General features: G+C 45.1%; 1 protein-coding gene across 1 annotated transcript in view; it reads right to left on the minus strand.

The window, feature by feature from the left end:
• CACNA1E (calcium voltage-gated channel subunit alpha1 E) overlaps positions 1-23,501 on the minus strand; it is a 605,524-nt gene that overhangs the window by 165,540 nt on the left and 416,483 nt on the right. The window contains exons 10-17 of the mRNA XM_060232603.1: positions 20,753-20,868; positions 19,431-19,484; positions 17,479-17,565; positions 12,951-13,160; positions 12,177-12,289; positions 6,100-6,212; positions 5,084-5,215; positions 3,667-3,739 (exon numbers count right to left, since the gene is read on the minus strand). Of these exons, the coding sequence (XP_060088586.1) occupies positions 3,667-3,739; positions 5,084-5,215; positions 6,100-6,212; positions 12,177-12,289; positions 12,951-13,160; positions 17,479-17,565; positions 19,431-19,484; positions 20,753-20,868 (898 nt within the window). The remainder of the gene's footprint in view (positions 1-3,666; positions 3,740-5,083; positions 5,216-6,099; positions 6,213-12,176; positions 12,290-12,950; positions 13,161-17,478; positions 17,566-19,430; positions 19,485-20,752; positions 20,869-23,501) is intronic.

A 23,501-nucleotide genomic window follows, 5' to 3' on the forward strand; every position in this document is an offset into this window, starting at 1 on the left:
ACTCCTTTACATATTATATTAGGCCATACACCCGAGGTAGTCAATCCTCCAAGAGCTTACATTAGTCTCTGTACTAAGAGCCCTGTACGCTCTTGGAGGATTGGCTACATCAGGGGTGTGTGGCCTAATATGCAAAGGAGTTTCTGCCACAAAAAAAAAAAAAGCTGTAAGAGAAGGAACATCTCTGCCATCTGTGCAGCCTCTTTGCTGAGGATTGTAATTTCCTTTCCTGTCTTGGGTATCTCATAAAGACTGGATACAGCCAAAGCCCTTTAGCCATGAGCTGAAGGGCAGGAGCCAAAGGGCTTTTGGCCCATTGGCTCTTAGGTTGTGTCTTCAATAAAGCCAGCCAATGAGTTTAGGATTAGCCTGATATGGCACTAGTTCAATTTCCTTTGTTGGTTTGTTGAGCACTGTTTTATTTGCATACTGTTTTTTTTCCAGCTGTAAGTCACTCTGGGTCCCTTTGGGAGAAAAGTGGGATATAAATCCTTAAAATCATAAAGAAAAATGAGTTTTTCATAGTACTGACTAAATATTTTCTGCCCAAATTCATTACAAGCCCTGTGCTGAGCAGCTTTGTACCTGTGCAGTAGTGTTAGTGCTACAAGACCAGGTAGTGCCTTGAAAACAAGTAACAAAACACATAGCATATTGAGACCCATATGCCCTGGGGTCATAATCAGTCGTAGGTCTATAAGTGACCTACTATTAGTCAATCGTGGAATCATTTGATGTCCATTCCCACCTTGCACCTGTGCGATTGGACAACTCCTTCAAATAACCCCTACAATGGACCTGTCACCTGTTTTTTGTCACCAGGGGCTCCTACCCTGATCGAAAGAACTGATTACAATGTTAGCTGGCTTCATGGGCAAACACTGAATGTGCACAGAGACATCAAAGTAGAAAGCATCAATTCAAAAACCTCAACCATTGGAGGCAGCAGTGGCGGCAGAAAAGTAGAGGGGGGAAGGGGGCAGCAGCTGTAAGAAAGTTAGTGTGTAATCACGCTAATAGACTCAACTGAATTTATTTGATGCAGCCGAATGGTTAGTCCCAAGGTTACAACTGGTGGCTGACCATGAGCCATACTAGCAGGTTATCGAGCATCCCCAGTTAACAGCCAAGTTTTTCACGTGATCCCGGCTACCTCTTTCCTTAGTTCAAAATAACAGTGCACAGCAAGATAACTGGATGCTTATCAAGGCAAAGCATGGCACAGTTCTTTGTTGGAAGCCTTAAGTGTAAATTACGAAGTTCATTCTAAATTAGACAGAAGATGACATAATAGAGGAACATTAAAAGCCATGTTCTATGTTCAAATGACTTAATTCTTGTTGCTTCATAATGCACGTGACATCTCTTGTTTGAATGCTCTTCCTGATACTAAAAAACTAGTGCATAACTTGGGGAAACGTAGTAAGTTTCAAGGTTAGGCTGTTGTCCTTTTTCACTTGCAAGTTAGTTTCTGTTTTGCGAAGTGTTTATCCGAACATGGGGAAAAGATTCAAAAACACGATTCCTTATCTGCAAACGTTACACACAGTTGTAATTATTAGCAGAGACCCCACCTGTTATTGCGATATCATTGCACTACAGGAATCATTTGCAACAAGATTGCCTCGTCCACACAGGCAAAGCACGGTAATGCATGATTTACAGCAATCACTTATAGCGCAGCAATTCCATGCTAACCAACGATACCTAGATGCAGCCTGAGTTACACCCTTCACTGAGGTCAGTGGGCTTAGCATGGTTGTAACTCTGTTAAGGTTTGTGGGGACAGTTCAGCAAAAAGCTGCATGAAGCATCGTGAGTTCTGCTCTCCATGGTGCTGAAATCTTCAAAACCTGTTGTATTAGAAACAGCAATTGAATGGATGCAGTTACCAAACAGAGCAAGGACAATGAAGTAGATGGATGACCACATCCCTGAGCGGACACCGCCTTGAGAACTAAGAAGGAACTTGGGAGATAGCTGGCAACAGCGAGGGGCTTTGAAGAAGATGAAAGAGTGCTCCCAAAAACTGCTCAAGAAGTGATTTTTGAGAAAGCAGTCTTTTCAAGGCAACGAAAGGTGGCATCTTGACAGATAAAGAAGACTCGGCAGTTCCAAAAAGAGGAAACAGCTTGCCAGCAGATTCAAAAGAAGGAGTGACAAAGGCAACACAAAGAGGGCTAAGATGGGATGAGTGTCCAGACAGCACAGACCAGAAGACACGGAACAGAAAGAGAGCACGAGAAGCAAGCAAACCCAGTCAGCAAATGAGGTATGAATGAAGAGCCTTAAAATAAAACCGCAGGACTTATTTTAGCAGAGGCAATCTGAATTGACTTATGAGAAGAAAGATGATGAGAGATGAGGTTAGCAAGAAGGTTGCAGCATTTAATTATAGCCAGCATTCATTATTAATATGCGTTTTATAAGCCTGCTGTATATCAAGATTTCAGAACAGGTATCAGTAGCTGCTACAAACGAAAAAGCAGACCGAGGGTTTTGAAACAGCTACATTAAATAGCTCCCCTGGGCTTGGATGCGCTTGTCCTGTTTTGATCAAGATGCGTGAAAACGCCATTAGGGTTACTAGGCTACAAAATATCTCCAAGATTAATTAGGCCTTATGCCTTGAGACCATTGGTTGAAGGACAACCTGGGGGTGAGTGGGAGAGGGCAGAGCTAAATATCACAAGGACTGAGAAACAGGAAATGAAAGCAGAAGCCCTGTGTCACGTTCCCCGTGCTCCTCAGAAATGTACATTTCCCCGCTCCTGTTGCACATCACTTGTGTCGTTACACAGGAGCTAGGCGGCACCTTACAGACAAGCGGAATTTAGTCCAGTATAAGCTTTTATGATTCAGAGTTTACCATTGAAGGTTGCTAACCCCATCTTGGGAATTTCATAGAGATTTGGGCATGGTGCCTGGGGAGGCTGGAATTTGGGGAGAAGAGGTCGCTCAGCATGGATATGATACTACAGAGCAGGGGTGGCCAAACTGTGGCCTGGGAGCCACATGTGGCTCTTTCACACACATTGTGTGGCTCTCGAAGACCCCACTGCGCTGTCGGCCAGCTTGGAGAAGGCATTTCTCTCTTTAAATCACTTTGCCAAACCAAGCCAGCTGGTGGCTCGGAGAATGCATTTAAAGTTAAAGTTGCTTTCTTTCCACCTCATCCTTCCTCCCCCTTACATTTGTTTTCCTTCCTCCCTCCCTTTCTCAGACATCGGATGGTCGTGTCTTGTGACTCTCAAATACCTGGCATTTATTCTTTGTGGCTCTCAAGTAAGTTTGGCCACCCCTGCTACAAAGTATGCCCTCCAAAGCTACTATTTTATTCTGGGGGACTGATATCTGTAGTCCAGAGATCGCCTGTAATTATGGTAGAACTCCAGACTTTGCCTGGAGGTTGGGAACCTTATCACCATTGGATGCATCTAAGTCTATGCATTTAAGTGAATTGTGCACCTCAGTCCTTCAGGTGCTATTGGACTCCTGTTTCATTTCGCTACAACAGATTGGCACGGCTATCCCTCTGGAATCTCTCGTTGTCACCACAAAGAGAGGCAAGCCAGGACGAAGCACAGCAAAAGCCCAGTCATTGACAGACACAGATGCTGATGAGCTGGCTTCTCCAAACCCAGGCATCTGACCACAGAGACGTACCTGGAAAACCGTCATGATGGCTGCAGGGAAGGTGTCGAAGTTTGCAGAAGGAGTTCCATCCATAAAATTAAACCTGGGGGTGGGGGGTGGGGAATTGATATGGAAGTTAAGAGTCAAGACTAGCTCATTCTGATGCAGCCAGCAGATGCTTAATTTCTCTCATTCTCCCTCTCTGTGACTTTTCTTGCATTGTCCCCACACTGCTGTGCATTTTGTACCCCCCATCCCCATAATTCTGCAATAAGCATGAACTCAGCTTAATCAACATATAGCTAAATTCTCTATCACGTTCCATTTCTAAAGAGTCAAGGTTTCATATTGTTCCCTCAGTAATGATTTTGACAAGATAAGATATTGGATTTATATCCCGCCCTCCACTCCGAAGAGTCTCAGAGCGGCTCACAATCTCCTTTACCTTCCTCCCCCACAACAGGCACCCTGTGAGGTGGGTGGGGCTGGAGAGGGCTCTCTCAGCAGCTGCCCTTTCAAGGACAACCTCTGCCAGAGCTATGGCTGACCCAAGGCCATTCTAACAGGTGCAAGTGGAGGAGTGGGGAATCAAACCTGGTTCTCCCAGATAAGAGTCCGCACACTTAACCACTACACCAAACATGCTAGCGGGTAGATAAGAGGGTAGAAAGATAAGAGGGTAGAAAGAAAATGCCAACAAAACCCAGGGAGTTCAGAAATGGTAGCCCAAGACAGCAAAGTAAGAGCCCGGTTTCCTCTGTGGCTGTGGCCCAAACCCATCACCGTCTGTACTGCATAAGAGTGAGGACTAGAAACTTTCAAAATGGTTAAGTTTACAGAGTCCCAGGCTTCCCATTTCTGCACCAGCTAGTGAATTTTGCAGACTGAAGTGATACGCACAGCTCTGATCTTAAGCCCTTTCTTCAGAAATCCATATAATTAATACTAGAAGGGGCATCTAATAAAGTTAGCAGTAGTAGCAGTAGTAGGGCATTGTGTAGAATAGCCAAGAGATCCTAAGATTGTCTGGCAGTCAGAAGTTCTATCTCTTTTAGCGTTATGCACCACTAAGCAGTGAGCTAGACTTGTTTTTAAGGCAAAAGACGTTTCAGAGGGGGTTTGCTGTTGCCTGCCTCTGTGTCAGGACCAGGGTCAGCCCTAGACTGTCTGGCACCCTAGACAAGGCATCCCCCCCTTGCACTGATAACGTCACCGAGTCACATGGGGCACCCTATTCGGTGCACCCCAGAATGCAGGCACTCTAGGCAATCACCTACTTTGCCTAATGGCAGGGTTGGCCCTAAACAGGACCCTGGTATTTCTCCCCTTCTAAATACTAGCCAAGGCTGAACCTGCTTAGCTTCTGAGTTCTGACAAGATCACTCTGTTAAACATTCCAAAACATTAGTAGGATGGTCCAGAGGCACACACCTTGCCGTTGACTTACCTGCCCCCAAACAGCTGCATCCCAAGCAGGGCAAAGACTACAATGAAGAGGAAAAGGAGGAAGAGCAGGCTGATAATAGACTTCATAGAACTCATCAGTGAGACCACCAAATTCCTCAAGGAAGCCCAATACCTGGAAAATCCAGACGTTACTGTAGCATGCTTCCGAAAGCATTGCAAGACGGTTTTAAACACGGGCTGGCTTTTGGTAGCCAGAGTTTAGTAGGTGGGGACGGGTGTGCCATTATGTGTTTGATTCTACTTGATGGTGTGTTAAACATGCAGCCCAGGGGCCAAATCAGACCCCCATGGGGCTCCTATCAGGCCCCTGAGCAAATGGCTGTTGTCTGCTGCCTTCTCCCTCTCTCTTGCTTCCTTCTGCATCACAGGTTGCTTTTCAAGGCTTGCTCAATCACACAGGAGCTACAGGGCAAATCTTCTATTTTCTCCATTGGCTGAAGCTCCTCTCTTGGGAAGGAACGGGGGAGGGAGAGTTTGCTTTGCAGGTTCTCTCAATCGCACTGCAGAACTACTGAGCTTCTCTTCTCTTCCTTCTATTGGCTGAGGCTCCTCACCCTCCTGGCCCCCTGGGGAAGGAAGGAAACAGCCAGAGCTTCCTCTGCCCAGTTCCCTGGATCCCATGGGAGAGATACAAGGAAAGCACCTTTAAGACCAATGAGTGCTAATGTTTCAAGCATGTTTTATTTTACTTGTGTTTGTCTGTGTTCTTTATAAAGTTTATATCTCTTGTACCTGACATTACATTTTATGACACAGATGGCCCGGCCCGACAGGGTCTCATTTATGTCAGATCCAGCCCTCATAACAAATGAGTTTGACACCCCTGGTGTAAGTGACATTTCCAATGAAAGAGCATCCACGGTTAGGGCTCTAAGGGGGGAAGGGGAAGTCAAATTTCCAGTGCAACAGGGGAGAGCCACCGTGAAGCCCAAAAGAGAAATGCTCGCATCGTGGAAGTCCAAGAAAGCCCAGCCGCTCTTGTTTCGTTCTACTCACTTTGTGATTTTAAAGATTCTCAGCAGCCGCAGGGCTCGTAAGACACTGATTCCAAAAGAAGTACCCGGTCTGAAAATAGCCCAAACCACTTCAAAGATGCTCCCTACTGTGACCTGAGAGATTAGACATACAAAGAAATAGCAAATTAGCAAAGACAAAAAAAAATCCCAGAAGACTGGAAGGAAAAGGGAAGTTACCAGCTGCATTCACTTCTTGAAACGGAAGACTCCATGCATTTGTATCCTCTCCCTCCCCTCTCTTTCATTCACACTACCATGCATCAATTATATTATACTGGTAGTCCAGGGCCAGCAAAAGCCAGTGAGGTGTAGTAATAAGAGTGTAGGACTAAGTTCTGGGAGAACAGGTACGAATCCCTGCTCAGCTGTGGAAACTTGCTGGGTGACCTTGGGCCATTCCCATCCTCTCAGTCTAACCTACCTCACAGGGTTGTTGCATGGATAAAATGGAGGAGAGGAGAACAATGTGAGCGGCTTTGGCTTCCCAATGAGGAGAAAGGCTGGGTATAAATGGAGTAAATAAATATGTAGTAAATAAATTATGCAAATGGAATAAATATGTAGAGTGAAAGTACAGGAGAGGAGGGTGTTTAATACAAGAACACTGTTCAGAAAAGTCAGTTTGGGGCGGATCTTAGATGACCCAAACTCCTTTTCATGAACTGGGAAAGGACATAGATTCAGGTGGGCGGCCGTATTGGTCTGAAGCAGTAGAACAAAGGAGGAGTCCAGTAGCAACTTTAAGACCAACCAAGTTTTATTCAGAATGTAAGCTTCCATACTTCTTCAGACAAGGGAATGGGGATCAGTGAGCAGAACTTACATATAGCTGGTAGGTAGCAGTTAAGAATGTAAATTGATACAAGGTCAGGTTCCTGGGTTTCAGTGTCTTGAGCTAGGAGGTGGTCAGAGGAGCTTGGCTCCAATGAGCCCCCCCCAAAAATCGGGTGGTAGGAGGGGTGCTACAGCCGTAGTATCCCGAGGGGGGCCTTGAGGAAGCCCCCTGCTAGCAAGGAACTCAACAGGATCCAGAGAAACAATGACTGTTGTTCCCTGTTTTTCTTGTCTGCTCCAGTGTTCCCACCGCCAAGATCGCCATGACGGCAGCAAGAGGTCTTCTCTTTCAATAAGCTTCTGATGCATCATTCTTCTACCTTAATCACTGGAATTCTACCATGAAAGTAAGTCAGCTTTCTAACAATACCGGTTAATGGATCTTTTAACATAACAACTATTGGAACTGTTCCAAAAGAAAGATGAAGAGGAGGGAAATCCTCCCCCCCTTTTTTCTCCACAAGGAAGGCTTCAGAAAGCAAAGAACAAACTGGAAACTTTCGACAATTTAAACTGGACTGAGCAAAGATATTTCAATTGATTTGGTTTATAAATAAATAACCCTCAATGAGATCACCTTCTGGTTACAATATGGTCTGAACAAAAACAGAATATGCTTACAAGAGAAATGTATGTGATGCTTAATTAGGACTGAAATGGTTATAATTGAAATGCAGGAGGACAATTTGAAGCTGAAGGAAACAGGTTAACTGGGTCTTTGAACTATACTCTAACTTTGATTAACAGACTGAGGGTTTTTTTTATGGAGGAAATGGCAGCTCAAATCAAAGCACATGATATTATGATTAACATAACCTCCTTAAAGCAGGAACTTGGATTTAGAAGATTGGAATTTAGAACTTGGATTTAGAAGATTGGAATTTAGAAGAGTTGGTGCAACAACAGACGGGGACTTTTATTTTGAAATACAGCGAAAACGAAAATCTACATGAGCAGGGTAATAAAGAGTCCCCAGCGATGTCTGTCAAGCTGAGAAAAAAAAGCTAAAGATTTGTTGGGGAAGGACTGGAAGAAAAGCAAAATGGAGACATATAACTGCATAGTTATAAAGTTGAAACGGAAATCAACATCAACTATAGCCTGCATGGGAGGATTTGATGAAGCGGTGATTGTACCACTATCAGCAAAACGAAGGGAGATATCAAGAGGAGAAAGGGCAAATTTCTGCAAGAAGATCAAATTTTGGAAAGCATTCAAAAAGAAGAGATTTTAAACTGTTTTTGGATTGTTGTTTTTTGCTCTGCCTTTTTCTTACATCTAGCTGGTTAATATTAAATCAATGAAAGGGGCTAATAAGTGATTCCATAATACCAAATGAGGCTTTAAGAATTGGGATGCCTTTCTTCAGATTGTAATAATTATCTATGGAAATTAAAAAGAATAATGTAATTAAGAGTGGGCTAAGGAGATTGCATGGGTTTTTATTTACCTAAAATAATCAAGAATGGGAGATGAGGTAACTATTGCATATTAACTTGTGTTTTTCAGAGCATAATGAAAATAGGATTTACAGCCTCCAAAATTTTTAAAGAATTCTAAATGGTTAAAGTAGATAGTCAATCTGGGTAAATTTGTAATAAGACAGTCTACAAAAATATTTTGTAATCTTGTCTGCTCTTGATATTTCTGACAAGAGAAACTGTCTATAACGAGACAGATAAAACTACTGTGTTTTCTGTTTTTGCTTTCTCTTTCTGCTATAAATAAATAAATAAATTAACATTAAGGAACTATATTTACCTTTTATGCTTATGTTAACTGCTAATATTGTTAAACCGACTAGTTAGCTTTTATTTTAAATGAAGTTAAATTTAACCAGTCAGCTCTGTTTCAGGGTTGATTCTTCTGCTTTTCTCATTTGTATGTACTGAAGATGAAAAGTTTAGATTTACATTACAGAATAGTTAAAAGTATATAACAAAACAAGAAGACTGTAGAATTAAAGAGTTATCATGGGCAAAACTTTAAGGCTTTTAGGTAGAAAGAATCTGGTATTTTGTCTTGAGGTAGAAATGTAACAGGTATATATGCTCCTTCTCTTTGTATTTTTGTTTATGTTTTTCTATCTTGTTTCCTCTTTCCTTTTTTGCTTCTGCAACCCAGCATTTCCTACCCTTTTTATATTCAAACTTAATAAAGATTTTAAAAATTGATACAAAGTCAGGATCCAATGGCAAAATAGTGTAATAAACAAATTGAAAGACCATTTGGTCTGGATAGCATTTGTGTGGGAAACCAATAAATGGTAATAAAAGTTGCCTATTAATTGCTCTTGCTGCAAGTCTAAGTAAAACAAAAGGACATGTATTTCCTAGTGATGTTCTTGTCCACCTAATTTACTTTTTAACATTTAACATACCTTATAAACATCATTCTAGTTTGCCATTAGAAAAAAAATACATTAAAATATAGTGAAAATGGGTTAAGTATATGTAATGAGATAAACAGTCAACATCCTCTATTTGAGGATGTCAATACAAAAAACTTTCTGATACACTGTTCTAAAAGAGAAATACATTGGAATACTGTAGATTTATTAGGAAAGGACATGTAAACCTCAAGGATCTGACATCAAGACAGTTGTCAAGAACACTTCTGAAGAAGTTGAACTAAGTTTGAGTCCAGTGGCACCCTGAAGATGAACACAGTTTTATTCAAAGTATAAGCTTTTGTGCACACCCACACTTCTTCAAATACAGTGGCATGGAATTTACCAATCCATACAAACAAGGCAGAGGATGAACAGCAAATTAGCATACAATGTAATAAAAATGTTTTAACAGACGGTAATTTAATAGATTTAATTTAATCAGTTTAACGGTCTGGTTATTTGCTGTTCAACTTCTGCCTTATGGACTGGTAAGTTCAAACCTCGAATAAAACCTTGTGGGTCTTAGAACTCGAACGGTGTTCTGCTGCTTCAGACCAACATGGCTTTCCATCTGGATACATCTGGAGAAGGACAATAGTGTGTCCATTCATGCTTGATGGCCCATTGCAGGGAAATTTCTCCATCGTCTGACACTTCTGATCCAGGAGATGCTGGCAGTCCATCTCCTGTCCCAGCACCCCTCTCCTCCACATAATTCCCAAAGTGTTACATGCAAACCCGATATGCATTTCAACCATTCTTCCTCTTCAATCAGTGGAGCTATGCAGGCTAAAGGGACGGGCAATTTTCTGTCCCCTTCCCCCTCCATACTGCACTCCCCCAACCTGCATGGGTCCTGTGACCCCAGAGTGAACTTCACTGGGATTGGAAGGGAATACTGAGGAGAGAGGAAAGGCGGGGGGGGGGGGGGGGAGTTGTAGCAAGATCTCCTTTGCATATTACCATTAGCACCAAATTGTTTTAATATGTTTTAATTGTTATACTGTTTAAGGTTTTAATTAGTTAATGTTCAATATTTGTTGATAAGAGCCCCATGGCGCAGAGTGTTGAAGCTGTAGTACTGCAGTCCTAAGCTCTGCTCACGACCTGAGTTCGATCCCCGGTGGAAGCTAGGCTTTCAGGTAGCCGGCTCGAGGTTGACTCAGCCTTCCATCCTTCTGAGGTCGGTAAAATGAGTACCCAGCTTGCTGGGGGGGAAGTGTAGATGATTGGGAAAGGCAATGGCAAACCACCCCGTAAAAAGTCTGCCGTGAAAACATGAAAGCAACGTCACCCCAGAGTCGTAAAACAACTGGTGCTTGCACAGGGGACCTTTTCTTTTCCTTTCCCAATATTTGTAAATGTTTTTATTGTTGTAAGCCACCCTGAGCCTGCTTTGGCGGGGAGGGCAGGATATAAATCCAATAAAATAAATAAATAAAATAAAAATATTAGGCCACACGCCCCTGAGATAGCCAATCCTGGAGCTTACAGGAGGTCCTGTACTAAGAGCCCTGTAAGCTCATGGATGACTGGCTACATCAGGGGAGTGTGGCGTGATATGCAAAGGAGTTCCTGCCAGAAAAAAAGTCCTGAGGAAAGGAAATAAAATAAGCAAAGGCCATCGACTTTTGCTGATGGATCCCAGGATCCAACCCGCTGGCAAGCAGCAGGTCTCATCCTGCTTTTTATCTTACCCGTTCAAAGAAGAGCTTCAGGTAATTCTTTCTTAGCCTCTCCCTTCCTTTGCCTTTTCTCAGCGGTTCCTTCCAGAGCAACTTCTCCCTTTTCTCCCTCGTTTGCTAATGAGAACCCCTCCCCCCCCATTTCCCTTTTCTTACACACAAGTATTCATTGCTGCTTGGGATAGAGCCCATATGAAACAGATCACTGTAGTAGTGCCCAAAATGATTAAAGAGCGATGAAATCAAAACTTCACTGTAATTAATTGTAGAATCAAATCAAAATTCTTATACAAAATCCATCCATTAAATCACAATTCACCCAGATACAATTCAACAGATCTTCCCAAACATCAAATTACATAGGTCATAAAAATTCCACTACAGGGCAAAAGTTACAGCACACCAAAGGCCCTTGTTCAACCTCACCGCTCAAGAAGTTCAAGTTAAGATAGTTCAAAAAAGTTCACACGAGAAACCCCAGGGACAAGGTCTTGAACAAAGACCTTTGGCGTTCTGCAGCTTTTGCCCTGTAATGGAATTTTTATAACCGATGTAATTTGATGTTTGGAAAATTCTGTTGAGTTGTGTCTGGATGAACTGTGATTGAATGAATGGGTTTTGTATAAGTCTTTTGATTTGATTCTACAATTAATTACAGCGAGGTTTTGATTTCATTGTTCTCTAATCATTTTTGGCGCTATTACAAGTAATTTATTTCATATGGGACAGAGTCCAGGCTTCTCTTTTGCAATGAAGGCACCTTCCCCCATCCCCTTCTGTTAACAAATGCCAGAGGAGCAGACCTCTGTTTCCCACAGACCCATTGGCTCCCGTCTTCTTCTGATCCAGGGCATGACTTGCTCTGGGCTCCTTGACAACCAATTAAAAAATGAACTTGGCCTTTCACTTGCCATGTTTCACCATGACAAGAAGAAAGCACAAGACTGAGCGCTTGGTTTCATCCCCATGACTGTGAGTTTTCTTCCATGCATAAAATTGAGAACCTGGAGATAATGCAATGGGCCAATGTCTGCACCCCTGCTTGTTCCTCAGGGGCTTTGCTCATAGCTTCGCAGTTTGCTGGAATACCTTGGAGGTCTTGCTATTATTTGCACTGCTTTCGTGCCACGTCCGGGTGCCGCTTACCCCGCAGTCGAAGCAGTTGAACGAAGAGTGAAAATAAAGGCGTGGCCCCATCCCATACATCTTCAAGGACATCTCCAAGAGGAAGAGACCCAGAAATATAAACTCTGCATAGTCTGAAACAAAGAAAGCCAAGTGTGTCAGTTATATCCTATGTTCTCATAGATAAACAAATGGAAGAGAGGTCCATCATTGGCTATCAGCCACAAGGTACAGAGATGGAACACTATGACTGGGGCAGTGATGCTCTGTGTTCTTGGTGCCTGGAGGGACCACAGTGGGAAGGCTTTTGGAGTTCTGGCCCCACTGGTGGACCTCCTGATGGCCCCTGGGTTTTGGCCACTGTGTTATACAGAGTGTTGGATTGGATGGGCCACTGGCCACATGGCTTCTCTTATGTTCTTATAGCTTTGTTTTCCCTCCATCCGTCACTGGAACCGAATAACTAACAGTGCCCCTGCCATGAAGCTGGTTTGTGCAGTCAAATTCTTCACGTGCTTATGTACTCAAGCACACAATGTTTTGGAGAAAGACTAGTATGGACCAGCAGGGCTTTTTTTTGAGTAAGAATGCATTCCTGCTGCGAGTTACACAGTTGGGGGAAAGTTCGCACCTAGCTGCAAGCGACTCTCTAACAAGCGCAACTTCACAATTGCGCTGGAGTTTATTTCCCATTTCAACGTGCGTCCTAGTAGGATCAGGCACCACAATCAACAAAAGGCTGGTTGGGAGGAGGACTGAGAGGGACAAAACAATGCCGAGCTCCCTGCCACTTACAGAGAAGGTGAGTGAGCCAAGCGGGTTGGTTGTGATGGACAATGGCCACGCAAGCGGTATTGAGGGCCACGATGCTCAGGACGAGCCAATAGAACACCTGGGATTTCACCATGTGACGGACGGAGATGCGCAGGAGCCGCTCTTTGTGCCGGAAGTAGGAAGCACCATCCAGCTTAGCACTCTTGATGCTGGCCCGAGCGAGTGGGGTGCCTGTGGCAGAACAAGGGGAAAAGGTAGGAGGTGCTGGAAGAGACTGATGCACAAGGAACACATGAAACTATCTTATACTAAATCAGACCACAGGTCTATTGAGGTCAGTGCTGTCTGCTCAGACTGGCACTGGCTCTCCCAGATCTCTTCCATCACTGCCTGATCCGTTTTTTAAAAAGTGGAGATGCTGGGGACTGAACCTGGGACCTTCTGCATGCCAAGCAGATTTTCTGTCACTGAACCACAGTCCTTCCATTTTGTAAAAGCCGAGGTGGAGAAGAAAATGACAGAGCCAAGGTCTTTCTGACCTAAGTGTTTGCACCCAGAGGAAGACAAGAATGCCACTTACAGCTGAATAAGATGCAGACCTTAGCTGACTCTGTATTATGCTATGCTGTGGCCAGGGACACCAGCTGCTCCCTTAGTTACTGCACGTTCTGTGTGTGTATATGATGATTCTCAACAAACAAAGACAGAACCAGCATTTTCAAAGCCCAGCTCCCTTCTCATACCATTGGGCTTAACACTATTTAAAATATTTACAAGTCCACCTTTCTCCCAGGGAAATGGGACCCAAGGCAGGTAGCAGATTAAAACCCACATAAATCCCAGAAAACTGAACGCAGCAGTACTATTAAAACTGTCACCAGGAACCTTATGGACAATATATCTAAGAGATCCATACCCTGTAGGAACCGGTAAATGCCAGAAGCCACTGGGAAGCTCTGAAGAGGCCCAATTTAAAAATTCCATCTTATGGCCCTTCTAAGATTGCAAAAGAGAGTCATAGAATCATAAAGTTGGATGGGACCTCCAGGGTCATCTAGTCCAACCCCTTGCACAATGTAGGAAACTCACACACACCTCCCCCTAAATTCACAGGATCTTCATTGCTGTCAGATGACCATTAGCCTCTGTTGAAAAACCTCCAAGGATGGAGAGCCCACCACCTCCCGAGGAAGCCTGTTCCATGGAAGAATCGCTCTAACAGTCAGGAAGTTCTTCTTAATGTTGAGCCAGAAACTCTTTTGATTAAATTTCAACCTATTGGTTCTGGTCCTACCTTCTGGGGCCACAGAAAACAATTCCACACCATCCTCTATATCAGGGGTGGCCAATGGTAGCTCTCCAGATGTTTTTTGCCTACAACTTCCATCATCCCCAGCCATTGGCCATGCTGGCTGGGGCTGATGGGAGTTGTAGGCAAAAAACATCTGGAGAACTACCGTTGGTCACCCCTGCTTTATATGACAGCCCTTCAAATACTTGATGGTGATCATATCACCTCTCAGCCACCTCCTCTCCAGGCTAAACATGCCCAGCTCCTTCAACCTTTCTTCATAGGACTTTGGTCTCCAGACCCCTCACCATCTTCGTCGTCCTCCTCTGGACTCGTTCCAGCTTGTCTATATCCTTCTTAAACTGTGGTGCTCCAAACTGAACACAATACTCCATGTGAGGTCTTAACAGAGCAGAGATGGGACTTTCTTCTGGAATTGCTTAGTCCCAGTGGAGCTTTCTGTGTTCTCCTACCTTCCACTGCATGCGTGCAGTTCCTTCCTATAATTCTATTCAATTAACATTACTCCTCTTAACCCATCCTGAAGGCTCAGCTCAGATAACACTGAGTACAGAACGGCAGAGAACAATGAGCTCCATAAAACCATCACTCAAACTTGGAAAGCTTAAAAAACCTCACAAAATCTACCACTCCAAGTCAGCTCAAAATCCTTTTCTGCTAGAATAAACCTAGCCAGTGGTACAGGTGTGAACACACTCTATATTTTTTTCCTCTATGCATCTATTCTGAGAACAGCTTGATGCACAGAAGGGTTTTTGTTTTTTTTAATTCTCTAAGGTTGTGATCTATCCTGCCAAACGCTTCACACACCATTCCTACAAACTGAAAGAGCTTATTCTTTGCACTAATTGGAAAACGGTGCATGCTTTCCTTTGTGAAGAGGTTGCTATTCAAGGGAAGGAGAAGAAGAAGGAGAAGGAGGAGGAGGAGAAGGAGAAGAAGGAGGAGAAGGAGGAGGATATTGGATTTATATCCTGCCCTTCATTCTGAATCTCAGAGTCTCAGAGCAGTTCACAATCTCCTTTCCCTTCCTCCCCTACAATAGACACCCTGTGAGTTAGGTGGGGCTGAGAGAGGACAGCTCTTTCAAGGACAGCTCTGCGAGAGCTATGGCTGACCCAAGGCTATTCCAGCAGCTGCAAGTGGAGGAGTGGGGAATCAAACCTGGCTCTCCCAGATAAGAGTCTGCACACTTAACCACTACACCAAAATGGCCAAGTCCAGTCTCAAGCTAACAAAACAATCAGTGCGCAGTCTGCTCTCCCTTCCCGAAGGCAGGGTGAGGAGAAGCCTCCAGAGGTACTTCCCCCTTGATGCACAGAAGCTCTGGTGTAGCACAGAAGCGGGAATGTCGCCTCTGCAGGACAACTGCCGCAATCCCCTCCTCTGCTGAAATCCATCTCAGCAACTGGAGAGACAGGACCCCTTGCTGACTTTAGATCTCATCTCACTATCTTCTCTTGCTCCTGATCGCTACTATTTCCCCCTCCATATCTTCCCTTTCTCTCTCCATCTCCTCAGCCAATGCCCCTGCAGGTCTCCCCCCCCCTTTTGGAATTTGTGTGTGTGTGCATGCCTGGAAGTAGTGGTGATTTCTAGGGGCCCCGAGTGAGGCTCGGGCATTCAGAGAGCTGGCTTCTATTGCCTGCCTCTGTGTCCCGGCCCTGGTATTCCACAGAGGTCATCCATCCAGGTACTTGCCAGGGTTTGGCCCTGCTTAGCTTCCAAGATGTGACGAGATTGGGCTTGCCTGGGCTATTCAGGCCAGGGCGTCTCTGTGAATTTTTTGTAGCACCAGTGGAGCAATCCTGGCCCTAATCTGAGTGCTTTATCTTACAGCTGCTGGGCAACAAACGCCTGCCATTCCTGCAAGCTCGCAAACCATATGAGACCATAATGAGAACACTACTGCAATGGCATCTGCCACTGGACTGCATGGCATCCTCCACGGTCCTGGAATCCTGGACAGCTGCCCCCTGTGCCCACTGGAAAGGCCAGTTCTACCAGCTCTAATTTCATTTGGACAATGCTGTTTTCATGCTTTCCATTTGTTGGCTTGTTTGGGGGTAAGTTAGAATCATAGCATCACAGAGTTGGATGGGGCCATACAGGACAACTAGTCCAACCCCCTGCTCCATGTAGGATCAGCCTAGAGTAGAGGTGTCAAACATGTGGACCAGGAGCTGAATCAGGTCCCCAGAGGGCTTCTATCAGGCCCCCGAGCAACTGGCTGTCGTCTGCTTCCTTCTGCATCACAGCTTGCTTTGCCAGGCTTGCTCAATCACACAGGCGCTACAGAACAAACTGTCTATTTTCTCCATTGGTTGATGCTCCTCCCTTGGGGAGGAAGGAGAGAGGAATAGCTTGCTTTGCCCGGCTCTCTCAGTCACACAGCAGAGCTACTGAGCCACGCCTCTCTTCCTTTTATTGGCTGAGGTTCCTTCATCTCCTGGTCCCCTGGGGAAGGAGAAAAAGAGCCAGAGCTTCCTTTGCTCAGTTCCCTGGATCACATGGGAGAGATACAAAGAAAGCACCTTTAAGACCAAGAAGTGTTAATGTTTTAAGCATGTTTTATTTTAACCTTTTAAAAGCTCTTTGTGTTTATCCCTGTCCTTTATAAAGGTTATATCTCTGCTACCTGGCATTACATTTCATGACACACATGGCCTGGCCAGATGAGGTGTCATTTATGTCAGATCCAGCCCTCATAACAAATGAGTTTGACACCCCTCGCGGAGAGCGTCCATCCAGCCGTTGCTTAAAGACTGCCAGTGAGGGGGAGCTCACCACCGCCCACGGAAGCTGATTCCACTGCTGAACAACTCTTCCTGTAAGAAAGTTTTTCCTAATATTCATCTGGTACCTTCTTGTCCTTAATTTAAACAGATTATTGTGTGTCCTTTCCTCTGCTGACAACAGGAACAGCTCCCTGCCCTCCTCTAAGTGACAGCCCTTCAAATACTTCAGGAGAGAAATCATGCCCCCCCCCCCCAACCTCCTCTTCTCCAGACTGACATTCCCAAGTCTCTAAGCCTTTCCTCCTAAGGCTTGGTCTCCAGGCCCCTGATCATCCTTGTCGCTCTCCTTTGCACCCATTCCATTCTGTCCACGTCCTTTTTGAAGTCAGGCCTCTAGAACTGCACGCAAAACTCCAAAAAGCTGCCTTTTTGCACTACAGATCAGAAGGACAAGGCAGGCCTCCACTCTGTGGAAGAACTGTGATAGGCTGCATCTTACCCACGGAAGAGATGTCCACACGCTCATCGCTAGAGTCCCGATTCATGGCTTCTGTCCGGTTCCTTTTGATGGTTGCCCTCCTAAGCACTAGGGACGAAGGAAACAGAAGAAACACCCATATGCTGCAGCAGCAGAAAGCAGTGACCAACCCATGTGAAAGTCCCCAATGTTCCATCACCATCTAGAGTGACCAAGAAGCAGAGCCAGGAAGAAGGTTTGAGAGATGCAGATGAAAAGGTGGTTCAGTACAGATGAGGAGATCTTTGATTCTGAATGGCAGTGGCTATTAGCCACTCTGATGGAACTCTCTGTCTGGGACAGTGATGCTCTGTAATCTTGGTGGTTGTGGGGGGGCAACAGTGGGAGGGCTTCTAGTGTCCTGGACCCCCTGACAGACCTCCTGATGGCACCTGGTCCTTTTGGCCACTATGTGACACAGTGTTGGACTGGTTGGGCCATTGGCCTGATCCAACACGGCTTCCCTTATGTTCTTATGTTCTCTTATTGAGACAAGGTAAAGCCTTCATTCCCAAAGTAACCCAAGTATTTGCACCTGGGAACTGTTGGGGTTTGCAAGTTCCTTGCCTGAAGCTATGGAAGAATAACTATCCACTTATGCATGCCGAAATCTTAGCTAGTTCAGTTTAGGGACCCAACGGTAGAGCCTGCACATATTTGCCACCAGAGGTAGATGACAATTAGTAATAACATTATCAAAGATTTCAGGTTTTCACGGCTGGTAACATCATTAGGGTTTGTAGAATCTTTCGGGATCAAGTGCCGTGTTCTACTGGAGAAAGTTTTCCTTCCAGACGTTTCGTTCTCAGCTGCGGAGAACATCCTCAGTGGCGTTGCAGCCGGAGCAGGCAATGCACAGCAGCCAAGAAGGTCTGAGCGCCTGCTCTGGCTGCAACGCCACTGAGGATGTTCTCCGCAGCTGAGAACGAAACGTCTGGAAGGAAAACTTTCTCCAGTAGAACACGGCACTTGATCCCGAAAGATTCTACAAACCCTAGTAATAACATTATTAAATTTTGTCTAATTTTGGGTATAGTGGAGTCTTTCCACAAATGTAGCAAAGTAAGATCTTGCTGTAGTGGGATCTCATAAGCAGTAATTAATTTAATCTGTCCTACTATAGCTTTCTAAAAATCATATATGAATTTACAAGGCCACCAGCAATTAATGAAAGAGCCACGTCCGCCACAGCCCATTTTAAAAATTTTGTGTGTGTGTGTGTGCATTTTATTATTTTTTATTTTATTTTAGTAGATTTATATTCCGCCCTTTCCCATTGGAGGGTTTAGGGCAAACTGCAGACACAATAGATAACCATTAAAACCCAGCAATAAAATAACAATAAAGCAATCGAAACAAGAACAACAGGGTAAATAGAACATAGGCGGTGCGAGCACATTTTGCAGGCTAAACACAGATATCGGCCCAAGATGTCAGCCCCAAGGGCAAGCCTGCATAGAGCGACTTACAGTAATCCAGCCTGAAAGTGATGGTTGCATGGATCACTGTAGCTAAGTCCTGGGGGGGTCAGATAGGGCACTAGCTGTTTGACCTGCCGAAGACAGTAAAAGGCAGATGGCGCAACTGCTGTGACCTGGGCTTCCATAGCCTCTATCTGTGAGTGCGCATGTATACCTGGAAGTCATGGTGACTTCTAGCGACCCCTACTGGGGCACAGAGGACGTTCAGAGAAGTGGCTTGATACAGCCTGCCTCTGCCTCCCACTCCTGGTATTCCAAGGAGGTCTCCCATCCGAGTACTTGCCAGGGTCAGCCCTGCTTAGCTTCTGAGATCTGATGAGATCGGGCTAGTCTGGGCTATCCAGGTCAGGGCACTGATGCTCAGAGTTTTCCAAATACCATAGCATAGCTCCGGTCAACAGTCCCGGAATCCTAAGAATAGCCTGAACCCAGACTGCTTTCGGGTTTTCTTACCTTCTAAGGCTGACGTGCCAGAATTTTTGTTCTCTTCAGCCAGCATGACTTCCTCTACATGAAGGTGCATAAAGACAAACAGCTGAGTCACAGAGTCATCAAAAGTTAAGCACAGTGGTTTATAACTTTTAATCCCCTGTTGCCCACCAAGCATGTTACATTTTAATCAAAATGTCCCCTAAGCCATAAGAAAAGAATAGAGACATAAAAACAGCCCTCCAGACAGGGCAACGTTATTTATACAGCCCTATTTATAATATATATGCTCTGATGCACAGAACTCAACAGGGGTCATTTTGTTGAAAAATAGGTGGTGGAGCTCATGCAGGGATTGTTATGCAGCTGCACCTACTATTCAATGGACAAGGTGGGGAAGAGGAGGGGGAACCCTTAGAAAGGTTCAGGAGCTGTGCTCCTGTGAGCGCCTGCTGAATCCAAGGCCTGAAACTCAAGCATACATTCAACGAGAACCCTGTGCCTGGTGTCCACTGGCCATCTCCTTGGTGTTAAGTCACATCCTTATTTGCAGTGTGCAACTTTTTAAGTTTTTCTGCGTGGGAAGAGAAAGCTGGGTATGCAGTTTTATCCTCAGCCCCAGAAGAGGAGCATACAACAACTCTCCTCTGCTAGCTGTCCGAAGCCACTGTAAATGGGAAGAAAGGGCTGCTTACAACCCAAAATACCCATCCCCTCCCCCCAAGATTCAGAAACAGACCTCTGTGTGGGGGTGTATAGCTACTGCAAAGAATCACTTGTCTACATCACCGGCAAGGAAAACACCAGATGAAGGAGAAGACATAAGGTGAGCCCGAGGAAAAGGTAATATGAAATAGACTAGGGAGATCTGACTTCCATTCCTTTCTCAGTTATGAAACTCACTGGGTGATCTTATCAGCCTGATGTAAATCTCAGAGAAGAAGAAGATGATATTGGATTTATACTGAACCTCAGAGTCTCAGAGCGGCTTATAATCTTCTTTCCCTTCCTCCCATACAACAGACACCCTGTGAGGTAGGAGGGGATGAGAGCTCTCCCAGAAGCTGCCCTTTCAAGGACAGCTCTGCGAGAGCTGTGGCTAACCCCAGGCCATTCCAGCAACTGCAAGTGGAGGAGTGGGGAATCAAACCTGGTTCTCTCAGATAAGAGTTCGCGCACTTAATCACTACACCAAACTGGTTAGTATGGGATGAGGACCACACATGCTAACTGAGTGAGGAGTAAAGTTGGGATAACACCACTGCCAATGGAATGGATTGGCAGAATGTGACTCAATACGTTCCCAGTGATGTCCTTGGAAATGCTCTCATCCAAACCCATTTTACCTGCTTTGTCTATCCAGGCACGGTACCCATTCAGCTCCCGCTCGATCTGCTGCTGCCTCCTCAGCTTCATGAACGCCCGGCGATTCTCCACTCGCTCTCTCTCTTTGGCAAATTCCCTGTAAATGTAAAATAAAGAACAGGTTAGAGGAGGTTTCTCTGGCACTCGGTACCGCTGCAGCACTGCCACGATGGAGAGCGGAAAGTTTTGCACGAGTACCAAGCAGGACAAGAAGACGACCCAGCATGAGATGGATGGACTCAACAGAAGAAGCCCTGGCCCTCTGTTTGCCAGACCTGAGCAAGGCTGTTGATGATGGGGCATTTCAGAGGTCATTAAGTCACTGGGTTGCCACAAGTCAGAAGCGACTTGACAGCACTTAACACAGACACACACAGTGCTGGCAGTCATGTCAGAGAGAGATTATATGAATTCAGGAATGGAGGACAATGGAGAGGGACCACTTAGGCCTCTGAGTCCAGAGAAGAAAAAGGGCATGCCACATCCTTACCATGAGCCATGGACAGGGCTGTTTTGGTAGCAGGAACTCCTTTGTATATTAGGCCACACACCCTGATGCAGCCAATCCTGCAAGAGCTTACAAAGTTCTTAGTACAGGGCTTATTGTAAAATCCAGGAGGACTGGCTACATCAGGGGAGCATGGCCTAATATGCAAAGGAGTTCCTGCTACAGAAAAAGCGCTGGCCATGCCTGATTTTCGTGCTACAGTCCAGTGGCACCTTTAAGACCAAAAAAGTTTAATTCAAGGTGTGAGCTTTTGTGCGTTGGCACACTTTGCCAGACAATGGAATGGAATTGTCGGACAAAGTGTGCGTGCACACGAAAGCTCACACCTTGAATTAAGTTTCGTTGGCCTTAATGGTGCCACTGGACTCTAACTTTGTTCTGTTGTTTCAGACTAACAGATCTCGATCTGATCTGTGTGGAGGTGCGTACTATGGGTGCATACTGCAACTGTACTCTTCTCCTGCACCCAACCCAACCTTCCTAAAGATCGACCCGAAGCAAATTACCCCCTTAGGAATCACATGCCAAATACAACGCTCACCCCCAGACCTCCAAAAGCAGTTCAGCAAAAGCCCTATTGAAAGTCCTCGAGGTTTGGGGGCAGTGGAGTTCACAGGACTCCCATGAGCCACTGTAGGGCCAAAAAAGATTCCTGCTCAGTTCCTCTCATTCCCTCCAGATCCAACCCAAACACTGTATGAAAACAAGTCATGTGACTTGTCCAGCTCCACAGACAGTCCCTTTCCTGAGGGACTGCTCCCCCGGGAATTTTAATTATTTATTGCACTTATATCGCGCCCTATCCCATGATGGCCTCAGGGTGGCTTACAGCATATATAAAATACAACAAAGGGGGGTGGGTTAAAGAATCAAGTCTTCTGCCATCCTACCATAGAAGGCCAGAGCTGTCCTCCTTGGAAATCCAACCCCTAGGCTGTAAAACTACACAGCCTTCCTGGTAGACTGCCACCACTCCTTTTACAGGTCTGGGGCCTCAGAAGGGAAAAAGGAGACACCCCCGCCCCGCCCTTACCAGGATTACCAGCAGCTTGCAGCCCTGCAGAGCAGACCACCTGCAACCTGGAGCCACACCCAAAGGTACACAGGCAGTGTTGTGACCAAGAGCCTAAAGCACTGAATCCCCTGGATAGCTCTAGCGGGCAAACACACAGGCCAGTGAGAGAAACAATAAGGTTTTTTTTATTTAGAAAAAGCAAGTCAAAAGTACATAAGTAAAGCAGCGCCGGGAAATTAAAAAGCTAAACGTAAAAAGTCTAACTAAGCACATAAGATTATAAGAAAGTTGCAGAGACTTTTCTGCTGGGATTACAAATGGAAAAATTTCCAAAAAGAAGATAGGACTCTAATTTGGTATTTGCTCTCAGCTGCTAGGACATTGTATGCGCAGTTGTGGGAGCAAGAAAAAATACCAGAGAAATGGGGCTGGATTGTGAAAGTTTTATCGTGGAGTGAGACGGACAAATTAACAAGAACTTTAAGAGACTATGATTTGGATGTGTTTAAAAAGGAGTGGAAGAAATTTAGAAGACATATAGGGAAAGAGTGGAATGTAAAAAGACATTGGACATTTTTTAAATATATATATGAGAAAAAGAAAGATATTGAACTTTGATTGGTTAAGGGTACCTTTATAACTGAATTTAAGTATATAACCTCGGCGGGAGTCTAGTAACGGAGGGAGGGGGGGATCGGAAAATAGCATATGGGTTAGAGATAGTAATGATACAATTAGGCACTGTTACCATATGTTATCAATAAAAATTGTTTAAACTCACTAAGCACATAAGATTGGACAGGCTAGCTTTGCCATGCGGATGCTGGCATCCGCCCTCAGTTGGACAGCGTCACGACATTCCAGGCTTGTCCTGGGAAGAGTGGCAAGCAGGGCAGCATCCCCTCTGCCGCACCCTTCCCCCTCACTCCCTAGTGCCTCAGGTGGTGGGTTATTAAAGGACCCCAACCTTCAAGGGCATTCTGGACTACCCAAGAGGAGTTAGTCTTATCACCTCGTTTGGGGATGACGCAGCCTATTTGCTCTGACCCTAGCAATTACACTGGGACACCTGTCAAAGCTACAGCCAATGGCCTAAGTCCACATGGACCTAAGCAGCAACTGGGCTTACCTTGCAGGCCGACTGATCTTCCAGCCACATTGTTAAAGGGACCCTCCCTTGCTGTTAATAACTTTGCCCATACAGATA

Source organism: Heteronotia binoei, chromosome 2 (genome assembly GCF_032191835.1).
Source record: "Heteronotia binoei isolate CCM8104 ecotype False Entrance Well chromosome 2, APGP_CSIRO_Hbin_v1, whole genome shotgun sequence".
Taxonomy (NCBI): Eukaryota; Metazoa; Chordata; class Lepidosauria; order Squamata; family Gekkonidae; genus Heteronotia; species Heteronotia binoei.